General features: G+C 36.6%; 1 protein-coding gene and 1 long non-coding RNA gene across 2 annotated transcripts in view; one reads left to right on the top strand and one right to left on the bottom strand.

Annotated features, from left to right (window-relative positions):
- The window catches only part of LOC102914896 (general transcription factor IIH subunit 1-like), a 72,908-nt gene extending 64,232 nt beyond the window's left edge, over positions 1 to 8,676 (top strand). Inside the window, exon 10 of the mRNA XM_076542913.1 lies at positions 8,032 to 8,676. Within this exon, the coding sequence (XP_076399028.1) occupies positions 8,032 to 8,187 (156 nt within the window). The 3' untranslated portion in view covers positions 8,188 to 8,676. The remainder of the gene's footprint in view (positions 1 to 8,031) is intronic.
- The window catches only part of LOC143266916 (uncharacterized), a 68,327-nt gene that overhangs the window by 30,149 nt on the left and 24,952 nt on the right, over positions 1 to 13,226 (bottom strand). The gene's annotated exons all lie outside the window — the stretch shown is intronic.

The raw sequence follows: 13,226 nt of genomic DNA on the forward strand, positions 1-13,226 counted from the left end.
AATCCATTCAGAAAACAAATGACTTGATAATTATTTTTGTACAGGAAACTCATGATACCAAAATTTCCATATTCATTCTCCTTAACTAAAAGAGAAATGTAAATAAAACCCACAATAAATAACACCATGCTCCAAGAATGACTAGCACTAATTTTTTAAAAAATTTTTATTTTTTAATTTAAAAAAAAATGGCGAAGATTCTTAAAAAGTATTGTAAACTGTCGGTGCCAATGTTAATTAGTATAAAATAATGTAGAGTTTCCTCAAATATTGTTACTCATACATTTTTTAGTAATTATCTTTTAACAAATCATTTACATATTTATTTATGTGTGTGTCCGTGTGAGTGTGTGTTCATGTGTTTTATATGCCTGTGTGTTAAGGTGAAAGCCAGAAGCAGGCTTCTGGTATTTTCTTCTACTACACTCCTCTTGCTTCTCCCAAGCAGGGTCTCTCCCTGAATCTAGAGCTGTGTTTTCTTGGCTAGTGGAAAGTGACCAAGCCTCAGATGTTCTTGTCTCATTGTCCCTTAGAGTAACACTGTTTGCTTATTTCCCAGGTGCTAGGATCTAAATTCTGGTCTTCATGGTGATCTCTCCAGCCCCATTTTTCTAGAAATTCTTGTACTGAAAGTGTTCAAAGGAAGGAAATAAAGGTATCAAAATGATACCTGTCCTCCCTATTAACAACAGACAAGATATGCAAACTATTGAAAATGCTCCTGAAATTCTAATTGTCTATAAAAAAGTGAAAAGTAAGTTACTAAGACAACTGATAATTGAAAATGTGTCATATCTTTAGTAATTAAAAAAAATTATCTTGTGTTCATGTCAACATTTCTGAATAACCTGTAAACTATAATAGTAGAGTGCAATTATGAAAAACAGGTCTAATATACTGTATGAAAAGAACACCACCTCATAATGACCTGTACAACCTTAGATTTATATAGGTGCCACACATGGAAATGACTCCATCTGAGGCTCATAAATACTATATCTTGTTATCTTCTCTCTTAAATGATACGACTGAGAACTTCAAGAAAGACATCTTGAATTACCTTGATCGAATACTCGGATTTGTGAATATGTGTTTTACTGAGTGGAGAAAACCATGTTGTTGGGAGCCATGCAGCCTAGTTTCAGACCAGCATATGAATTCTTGTCCAGTGGGTCTCCAGATGAGGCAAAGCCCACAGGGACAGTCTTACTAGGCAACAACCCGTGGACTTCGGGCCAGCACAGAATTTTGCTGGGACTGCAGGGCCTACACCCTCTTTTTCTCGTAATGTTGACTGTTCTTTTGGTGGTTTTTAGTATCACTTTGTCCATCACACATGGGACAGATGTGATCAGTACTGGAAACCCATTTTTTTCTTGAATATGTTCCCCTAAAATACTTTGGGAACGGATGCTTCTCGGGTTTTCTTCTTTGCCAGCTGTTATTCCTGACCCTGGGAACTCTCCTGATTCAATGCCAACAGGATCGGGGGTAATTCACCTCTGTTTTTGTAAACATGCTTTTGTAAATTTTGAACAATATTATTATTCTTGAAAGCGTATGCCTGTTTACCACCTTTTAGTTTTGTAAAGACAAGATGTACATGGCTTGATATTTGGCCAAGCTAGCAAAATGATAAGTGTTGTTTGGGGTTTAAAGATGTTTTTGATGTGAAAATTGGAAGAAGACATATTTGACATATTTGTTTTTGTCAGAGGTTAACATTGGAGGATGGGAAAAACTTGTTTGTTAGTATGGAAAAAACATGCTTGTTTTGATGCATAAAGACAGCTGGAGCTATGCGAGGCTGGCCACTTGTATGAAACTCATCTGGTGATTAGACAATTCATTTCTTCATGCCAGTACCTCTTCCCAGTCTCAGAACCTGAACCTAGGCTTTGGCAGGACTGTGGCACCATGAAATTTATGAAACCCAGATTTTTAAGAGATTGTATTTGTGCTGTATGATCAAACAAAACAGATACTGGCCAAGTCCAACATTTTTAAAAGGTCTTCGATTCCAAGATTAATATTGGCAGAAGCAGCTTCACCTTTGGAAACTCATTCTTCATTATAGAAACTAGACAACTGTGTAGGACAAAAAACATGAAATCCTGAAAATGAAGACAAGAGCCTTCAGAAATCTTCCCCAGCAGTGAGACTGAAGTCTAATTAAGGAATTTCGAATGCTTTATTATGAAATATAAAACAAATCTGTGACTTCTGGTACCTCCAATTGTTCAGTAATTTAAGAACATATTCTGCAGATTCTCAGTCTGTCCCCACCATTGTGTGTCAGGGGGACATACACAAGGAATGAAAGATGACTGTCTCCTTGGCTCATTCTTTAAATTCCTTAGCTGACCTGAAGACTTTCCCGGACAAGTCTTATCTACAAACAGATATTTTCTATAGCTGCTGGCCTCAAGTCTGATCCTTATATAAAGTACTGTGAGGTCCTTCACTTTGTTTAGCTTGCCTAGGGAGAGACATGGTTTAACTTGCAGGATAAATTGTGTTATATCAGACATTGCAAAAATTACCAGGGACATATATTCATTACTAGGCTGTCTCCATTTCATTCTGCAACAAATCTAATGATTCTACTTCTCTTTCTAAAATAGGATGGGTCTCTTTTACATAAAGAGCAGGTAACAATTAAGGCTAGATCATAAATGTCATGGTGATTTGGATAGGATTTTCTCTTAGGATACATGCATAGAATCTGAGACAGAAATGGTAGTATTCCTTGGTTTCCCACTGACCACAGTACCTCCTGAGCACCTAGTAAATCTGAATATAGACAAGAACTGGGAGGCAGGGGACTGAAATTCTTCATTAACTCAGTAAAGATGGTGAACACAGGCTGTGCTCATTTTTCCAGTAACTGAATGAGGTGGGAAAAGACAGCACAGAAGGCCAGTAACCTGCACACATGTACAAGGAGGTGCTAGGGAAATGTCACATGTTAATCACAGGAGTGTCATGGTCGTGAGGAACATTCCTTAGAGGGTATCAGGGCTTCCTTGCACATTTTAAATATACTCACTTCTGCCCTGAAAATGAGAATTAAATTTCCTGAATGGGATGGAATACACACACACACACACACACACACACACACACACACACACACACACACACACACACACCAACACACACACAAACACAAACACACACACACAAACACACAAAAGCAAACATGCACACACTCTTGCACAATGTATGGCCATTATGCATGATAATTTAAAAATTTACTATGGGTCAAGTTTAAATGTCCAGTGAAAGATACAAGTGGACCATGGGAACAAATTCTGCTAAAGTCGTAAGGCACTGTGCATAAAATAGAATTGGAACAATTGCCATGAAGAAGAAGAAAAGAGGCTTCCAGGTGTTGAAAAATAATGAGCTCATCAATAGACAATAAAGGGATACTTTCTCATAACACCTATAAAAGAGGTAAGTTTACTATATTATTCATTAATAACTGCAGGATAAATGGTACCATAGGTAAATAAAGAGTTGCCGGTAGAAAGTTTATGTAACAGAATAATAGTTGGCATCTTATGTTCCCATGCAATTTAGGTGGGAAGGTCATTAAAGTGTAACGAATATGTAATAAAATTTTATGGGTGCTGTTATATAGGTTCTTTGTATTTATTTTTATCAGTCTTGATTTCTGTAGTAATTGTTATTGAAATCTCAATATTTAATAGTGTTAGTGTCTTAGTCCAAATTCCTAGAGAACAGGGGATTTATGAAGCCCAGAAATTTATTGGACTTATTTCTGAACCTGTGAATTCAAGCACATTGTGCCAGTACTTGTCAACCTGAAGTTAGGGCCTTTCTGTGTCATTAGATGGTGTAGGGTGTGTCAGGGTGAGATGGAGCACACAGGCTAACTTTGGTTCTTCCTCCTGTGTGAACACCCTGATGCTATCCATGGAGTTCCATTTTTTAAGACCTCACCTAGTTCAAAATAAATCCCTAAAATTATACATCTTAAGTCTATCAATATGTAAAATTGCTGTATAGTTTTCCCAGGTATTGATTTTGGATGCTCAATTAGACCACAGTCAGAGATAAGAGTTGAAGGGTACAGTTAAGTGAAACCTGAAGCTGAGAAGTGCTCTTCCAAGTGTTTATACTAAGTGTGGTCTCATGATTCACACACAATCAATGGTAGACTCCTAAGTGCATATCATCATGACTTAGACAAAAATATTCCAGTGATTGTAGAATAGAATGTTTTGAAGAGAAAAGATTTAGAAAAGTTTCTGAGAGACATACACTTCATTTCAACGTGGACAAGGTTTGCATGAAATATATCTTCATGGGGGTTACAGTAACCAATAGATTATTATATATAGAGAGATAGTTAATATTATATATTAACTATCAAATACCAGTAATAACATTATGCTTTATAAATAATATCTCATGCCAAGAGACACAAAATGTCTTTAAAATTAAAAGAGCAACTAGTCATTTTAAAACAATCCTTGGAAAAAGAAACTTAAAATTAGCAAATACTAATTTTGTTAGGGATTTCATATTTATGATTACATTTCTTAAGTATCATTTTAGAATTTATAACAGAAATATCAAATTATAGCAAAGGGCTGATTCAGCTTTAGAATATTCCCCAAGGAAAATGAGTAAATGGTCCACCAGAAATGGTTGTCTGTCTATACATATGAAATGAATTTCAAATATGAAATGAGCAAACAAAACACATGGGGAAATATTAACTTACAAATTATACATCTTCACATACCATTGTTCTGAAATGACTTAATTTTATCAATCCAAGGTTTAGATCAGCTTTGGAAATACAACTATTGATTGACATAACTTCATAGGAGACACATCCATAAGCAGAGTATTTATTAATAGAAATTGATTTTACAAATCCACCAGAATTCAATTAAAATAATTGCAGTGGATTTGCATGGTTTAACACGTGAAAATTATACAAAAGACATCAAATTTAAAAATGTTTCATATATATATATATATATATATCCCTAAAATAAAATTAATACATGTGATGATGTATGTGCAAGTTAGAGATAGGTTTACAAGAATTCTGACTCTCTCATTCAAGTGGATACAATGTTGAAATGACATGGGTGACATTCCAAATGTTTACAATGTTAAACTGGATTGTTTTATAATCAACACATACTTTTAACAGAAAACGGTATGCCATCACAGTGGTAAGTTAAAACACATAATTACCTGAATTTTTGTTCACTATAAATCAATCTGAAACATTCCTAGCAGCAACATTTTTTGACTCAGTTCAGACTGTCATCCAAATTCTAGGTTAGTTATGACCTGACAAATATTCTTCCCTTGGGGCAGCAGTGTTCGTAGGAAAATGTTAACTTGTATCTGCTTCACTCCAGAGCTATGCCAGACTGACTATAATTCCTGAGTTCAATTCTAATCAGTTTTCTCATGGAAGAAACAACATTGCCTAAAGATTCTGGAAATAGAAGGACAATAACAGTTCATCACAGTGAAAAAAATCTTTAGATAATTTTTCAGGAAAATCAATTTGCCAATGTACTAATATAGTATCTTCTCTAGTAAGATAGATTAGTAATAGTATCTTTAAATGAATAGCGTATGTTCGGGTAAGGGCTGGGAATTATTTCTACTGTTCTAATGAAAATTTTACAGTATGATCCTAAGCTCAGTAGATCTTAGTTAAATAAGTCCTATAAGATTTGACAGAACATCCAATGATATCTCAACTCAGTCCTCAGATTCTGTCACCCTTAAAATTGCAACTCAGAGAAAGTTGAGTGCAGCTCCATGTGATTTCTTAAAAGCTTCATGTCACTCAGGCAACAAAGAGAACACTAAATTTTTTTTGAGAAGACTAACCTTTTACTCATGAATTTATAAATTTCCACTTTTCAACACATCTCTAAATTATTGCTCTTTGAGACCAGATTGGCCATAAATCTAAGAGAAAACCAAATATCATTTTTTATTAAAAGAGTGCAGCAATAAAATGGCTCCTAATGACATTCTGCTGTACTCAAATCACTGTCATCCTCGGCCATCATTAGAGAAGCTCCCTCTGCAGTAGATGGGAATAAATACAGTGATCCACAGTTGAACAATGTGCAGACAGTAAGAGACTTCGGAACACTCAGTCCTAAATGTGATGTCTCCATCAAGTCTCTTTCCTTGGGACTCAATAAACTGAGGAAGAAGAGGTGGGAAGATTGTAAGAGCCAATGGGAATGGAGGACACTAAGGAAATAAAACTTTGTAGACACAACAGAACTGATGTACATATAAACTCACAGAGGCTGTGACAGCATACACAGGTTCTGAACACTGTGAGAGGAAATGACACAAGCCCCCCACCCCCAATCCAGAAGATGATAATTACTCAAAAAGAAAAATTAGTTTTCTCCAAGGGAGTCTAACTGGGTATACAAACTATAGTTAAAAGTAGGTCCCATGGCCCTGCGCAGCCTTGGAGCAGTGGGAAGGGGCTTGGACCTGCCTAGCCTCATGCCAGGCTCAGCTGACTCCCCATGGGAGACCTTGATTTGGGGGATGTGGGGTGGCTTAGGAGGGAGGGTGAGAGGAGGGAGGAGGGGGGAATCTGTGGGTGGTATGTAGAGTGAGTGGAAAATTTCTTAATAAAGAAAAATGAAGAAGAAAAAAAAAGAGTAGGTCCCATGCCCAGAAGTAGATGGCCAACAGAAAATGAACTCAGTGGTATTTGGAGGGTTTTTTATTTTATTTTTTGTCTCATAATGTTTTATATGTGTGTTTTTTCTGTTTTTGTTTATAGTTTCTGGTTTTGTGTTTGTATGGGATGTCTGTGTGTGCAAATAGGTGTATTTCTGCATGTATATGTGTTTCTTGTGCTTTTCCTTTGGCTCTTTTTTCCTGTTTGTTTATGTTGTTTTCTTCTTCTTCTTCTTCTTCTTCTTCTTCTTCTTCTTCTTCTTCTTCTTCTTCTTCTTCTTCTTCTTCTTCTTCTTCTTCTTCTTCTCTCTCTCTCTCTCTCTCTCTCTCTCTCTCTCTCTCTCTCTCTCTCTCTCTCTCTCTCTCTTTCTCTCTCTCCCCCCTCCCTCTCTCCTAAATGCCTGTTTATTTCCTAATGAGAGATAGCAAGAAAAAGTGTGGATTTGGGTGGTTGGAGAAGTGGGGAGAAGCTAGAAGAAGTTGGGGAGGGAAACCATAATCAGAATATATTGTATAAAAATCTATTTTCAATAAAGAAAAACAAATAATGGCGCCTCAAAAAATACAGTAAAGTGAAATAAATACCTAAATACTGTTAGTCTTGCCAAAAACTTTAAAGCAAAAAATGAATTGGCATTCATTTACTAATCTTAATCATCCCTAATTATTTATCTGTATGTGATATCTACAGTGCCCATTGTCAGGTCTAACAAGGGCAAGTGAGCAAATGCAGACACAGTCTCTATTTTAGTAACTTCTCCTGTACATAAACATGTGCCCAGCACTTGGAAGCTAGCAAGCTCCATGTAGTTGGATCCTCATGAGATCAATGCGTCAAAGTACATCTTCCTGGTCACTTTGAGAAATACACTAACTCCAAAGCTTGCATCTACAGTATCATCAGCTCAATTTAGTTATTAGTTTATAATATATTAATGTCAGGGGATATGCAGACCAAAATACCCACTAAATTTATTACATTAAAACTAAAATACTCAGTAACACAATAAAAACAAAAATAAGAATTGTTACTTAAGCAAGTTTGATTATCCAGTTTTAGAAACTCAGATGACTGGTGGAGACCCAAGATGATTCCTCTTTGTGCAGCTTTACTTATTATCAAATTTTACTCACAATCTTAATGAGGCTTCTGCCTCTGTTCTTCAGTCAACTAAAGGTAGATAATGATTTGAAAACTCATTCCTGAATTCTCTAGCTTCCTATGAGCTCTAGGCATTGGCTCTCCTATCCCTTTATGCAGCTGCTTTGAGGCTCTTTTTTTGCCCATGGAGTACTTTTTTGTTTCTACAGGATGTCCAAGAAGACCCCAAGATAATATTCAGAATGGTTGCATGGCTATATACTCTACACAAAGATTCAAAGCACTGGAGAAAAGACAGGCAACTTCTCCATCAACATAAGAAGAAACTGGAACCAAGATTAAAAATAATAAAAAAAATGTTTTAGGCTGAGTAACCAATTTGGAGCCACACTTGTGATTACCACCCCTGGAAAAGGACAAAGCTGAATGGGTAAAAATGTTCTTTAAAGACTAGCTAACTCTATGCAGCACTGTCATTTCATGTGGGCCTCAGCATGCAGGGCTCATTACCACATATGGCAAAGCCAGCAGTCACAGTCATGGCTAATTTGACAGGATCTAGAATAAGCTAGGGGAAGAACCACTGGGCACATCTATGGGACTTTTCTAAATTGGGCTTCTTGAGGTGACAAGACTCACATTAACTATTGGTAGGAGCATCCTATTGTCGGAAGTACAGAAATAAATGAAAAAGACAAAGAAAACTGAGTGCCGAGATTCATCTCTCCCACATTCTCACTCTACATGCATTGTTACTAACTAGCTTCTTCCTGTTCCTGTCAAGACTTTCCTACCATGATGGACTGCACCCTCATTGTACCTATAAGGCAAAATAAATGCTTCCTTTCTAAGTCTCTTTGGTCAGATTTTGTTAGAGTAAGGACAGTAACAAACACATCTTGATAAGGGACCCATCATGGGCAAATATTTGCTTGTTAATTTTTCAGTCTGTGATTCAATCTCCATATGTTTCTCTGCATTCATCAAGGAAGACATTGAGAATGAGGCTACAGTGGGAAACTGGATGTCACTCCAAGAGGTAAGGGTTAGGGTGTTCTGGGTTCTAACTCTGTCCTTAGCTGGTACACAGACTAGAGACATTGGTTCCACAAGATGATCCCTCAGCAGGCTGACCAGCCTCTGGTCCTAACTCACACGTCATTATGAGTCAAGATTCTGTTCATGCCTTTGCACAAGTATTTTGAGCAAAAGTGTTCCCTGAGGAAAACAAAGTTTAGAGTGATTATTGAAAAAAAAAAGATATGTCAACTTTATTCCTCAGCAGATCTGCATTTATAGGTTCTTTATAGGCTGGGTTTTGTAATAGCAGGGAAATGTGAATGTTCGTGGAGTCTGTAGATGCTAATACACATTTCGAGAATTTCTAAATCTTGTCATTTTGCAAATCCTGACTTCATGATATTTGTTAGACTGACAATTATGATCTAAACCTTATAATAGAAAAGACTATAATGAATCCAATCTATTTAACTGATATATTTCACCTCCCTGTGTGATAAGGAAATATATTTAGACAAAGAAAGTGATTGGAAAACATGGGATTAAATGCTGTTTTGAGTATAAAAACACAGAAGAATATTCTACAGAGGCAAAAGACTTTTCTCTCCATGTGCAATTTACAATATGGTTTAAACAAATAATCACACAAAAGTAAAATTAGAATTGTGGCTCTTTCAACGAGCAGATGTATAATGTCTCCATTATCACAGAAAAAAATTTCTCCCTGGAAATACAGGAAACAAATTGGCAGGGGTGCAATCCTTGGGTGGAAAAAAGCACATTATTGGTGAGAGTTAAAGATGAGGAAGAAGATTAGAGTGAGGAAAGCTGAGCCTAAGAAAACACTATCAACAGAAATACAATGGAGGGACCACAGGAAACACAGATTCTGAAGTACTCCTACCACACAGTGAGGGGGTCAGTTGTTTCAAGAAGAATGATACATGATGTCAGTCTAACCTTCTGAGTTCAAAGTTTCTATGGTACATTTTGTGGTCTTGGCAACTCCCATACATTTGTTATTTTTCTTAATTTTTATAGCAGAAGTGTGCATTCAAACACAAGACATAGAATATAATATTAACACTATTATCATATGTGAACTTTTTAGAACCATAAAAGCAATAGATTCTCCCCAATACTAAGGTTTGAAGCTATTTTCCTCTTTAAAGTAGAGTAAATATGTTTCTCCCTTAGATCTGTAAAGTTGTGAAAAGGACACAATCTAGCAAGGTGTCACTTTCAGTTCAGAACCAATCTCATGTTGATCTGCACAGAGAAGTGGAGAGCCCAGTGGGTGGTCCTTCTTACCATCTCTACTTACATGGTCACTCTTGGCATCTTTTCCATCCTAAACCAAGTTAGTCAACTGGCCAAGCTTCATGTTGTATTTCCCCATAATTGCTTTGTGTCTTAATATTAAATGTGCAAAGTAGACTTCATGAGCCAAAGATTGCTTTATTTTCTTTACACCATGTCCTCAACCTCCAGAGTAAAGCTGGGGATGTGAAATCAAATGAGAAGTCCTTGGTATATTGCTTTCCTGGCATGTAAGCAGAACATATCAAAAAATTGAGGTCCATGGTGTTAGCTTTCCTTCCAAACATGTTAAAGTGTTGCATTCCACTTTTGACTTGGGGACCAGAAAATCTAAGAGGAAAACTATGAGATCTCTCTATTACCAGCATGATGATTGTCTCATATTTTTATGTTAACACAATTTCTGCTGTATTTAAGATTATATATGACTTTCTTTGCTATGTTCCTATTGTCTTAGCAAGTTTTAGTTAATGTGATCACCATTACAGAGGGTAATACAATCACACATTGAAGATATATATATATATATATATATATATATATATATATATATATATATATGTGTGTGTGTGTGTGTGTGTGTGTGTGTGTGTGTGTGTGTGTGTGTCACTGAACGCCACCCATCCTCTACACTATCACATGATTTCCCCTAGTGTTGACAGCTGTTACCTCTTCTCCCACTTTCTCCAGTAAAAACTGGCCTTGAAATGTTTTCCCTTAATCCAAATGACTGACTTATTTTTATGTGCCAATATTAAATCCTTAAAGTGAGGGCAATTCTCTCTTAAAATAAGTGTTATTTCTTTCTATATGAAGGGTGGATCATATGGCTAAGAAATTTATTCCTTATACAATGTTCAGATTTCTACCTGGGCACAGCTAAAGTTCTGAGTTACAAAATAAACAAATTAATAGCAAGAATTTCCTCTAGCTATGGCAACCCAATAGAACATTGTACTTTAAATATATACAAAATGTCAGGGAGAAACTCTTGTGGACTATCAATTTCAGATATAAAGAATGAGATCCAGAAATAAGAAACTAATATCTGGCTTTGTATCTAATTATTTTAAAAGACAAAAAGAGAGCCCCATGCATGCCTTTAATCCCAGCACTCGGGAGGCAGAGCCAGGTGGATCTCTGTGAGTTTGAGGCCAGCCTGGGCTACCAAGTGAGCTCCAGGAAAGGCCCAAAGCTACACAGAGAAACCCTGTCTCGAAAAACCAAAGAGAGAGAGAGAGAGAGAGAGAGAGAGAGAGAGAGAGAGAGAGAGAGAGAGAGAGAGAGAGAGAGAGCGCCCCAGTGTCCAGTTGTTTAAGGATCTTGATCTGTAGGAAGACATAAGCAAGCCACTACTCATAGGGCTCCAGCAACAAACCCAAGTATAATTCTAGCAAAGTCCAACCTGGGTAGACAATGAGTTGATTGGTTTACTTGCAGATCATAGACAAGGGACAACTTTCAATAACATGGACACCAAAGCAGCAATAACAATAAAAAGTCTTACCCCCAGCATAGAAGATGACTTCCCCATAGCTGCATAGATGAAGACTCCCCCCCACCCCCCAGTAACTCTTCCAGTCTTTACAGTGTAGCACCTCCCAAGATCATGAGGCACATGCAATCAGGGCAGAATGACAAATGACCAGGAGGTGCAGAAGGAAGAATATCAGGGGGAGGGCCCAATGACCTTGGCCAACTGTTGCCCTATAAGGGAACTTCCACAGTCAACCACAGGGGTATCTTGAAGTAGTCACAGCTGTTCTGGTGACAACAGAGGTTCTTATGCTCAGAGGATGGTTCATTATACCTGTACAGAACCTTTTGCAACTTTTCAGTCTTCTCTGGAAACAGTCTGAAAACGCATACTATCCTTCAAAATGAAGTACACATTTGGGACAAGAAATGAGAGTTTGGAAGAAATATTTGGCATGGAATGATCAGAAAGGCAAGTAGTAGGTGTAGATCTGAGGAAAATAAAAAATAATATTGCATCTCCACATTGAATATTTTCCCACTGGGACAAGTAAACTTACATTGCTCCAGTTACAAATATCAGTATTAGAAGCTGTCCCTCAGAGTTCTGTTGTCATAATCATTAGCATGTGTGATTCATAAAGCCATGACAACTGTGAAATAGAATACAGGACATAATAATTTTTTTATTTATTTAATATTTTAGGAGAACTGGTAATATTAATTTTCACTATTAGATTTAAATCGAATTTGAATTATTTCACTCAGATGTAGTCAGTGAAACATTTGACAATGAGAATTCCTTAAAACAATAATTTAAATGGAAATGAAAAATTTGGCATCTTATTATTTAAATGAACAGAGAATAATTTAATTAATAATAATAAACATGCTGTATTGATTAGATGCAATTTTTATTTTCCAAGTTACCATGGACTCTAGTCATAGCCTTGGATCTCTTTAATTGGACACAAAGTGAATTTTCATTTTGAGCTTACAAAAATTGTAGCAGTTTTCTTTACTCTTCATTATTATGTCTTGAGGTTTTCTAAGAAGCTTACTGAGTTTAAATATGAAGGATATCTAATAGGCTCATGATTAGGACAGGTAGCTGGGGTTGCAACTTTAGAAGTGTCTAGTTGGAGGAAGTGGGTCACTGGGGATTTGTCCTGCAGGTGTATATCTTCTCTCTCTCTCTCTCTCTCTCTCTCTCTCTCTCTCTCTCTCTCTCTCTCTCTCTCTCTCTCTCTCTTATCTTTCTGGTTGACATGAGATGAGTAGCTTATCCTGCCACATAGCTCTGCTACAATACATTACATAATGTAGTCTCTCAAACACAGAACCATGCCTCAAATTTACATTCCCCAAATGGTGAACTAAAAGTAAAGTCACCCCCTCTTTAAGATTTTCCTATTAGTTGCCTGTCATAGTAAATAAATGTTTGACTATATAAAGGCAAAACTAACTCCTGTGAGACATATTTAGTTGTGGTAGGGAAGGTGTTGATATGAAGAATACAGCTACTACCCCCCTCATAAAGCACGGACATTAATTCTACCAATGTTTTCAGCATCCAAAATAACATCTT

This window comes from Peromyscus maniculatus, chromosome 1 (genome assembly GCF_049852395.1).
Source record: "Peromyscus maniculatus bairdii isolate BWxNUB_F1_BW_parent chromosome 1, HU_Pman_BW_mat_3.1, whole genome shotgun sequence".
Lineage (NCBI taxonomy): Eukaryota > Metazoa > Chordata > Mammalia > Rodentia > Cricetidae > Peromyscus > Peromyscus maniculatus.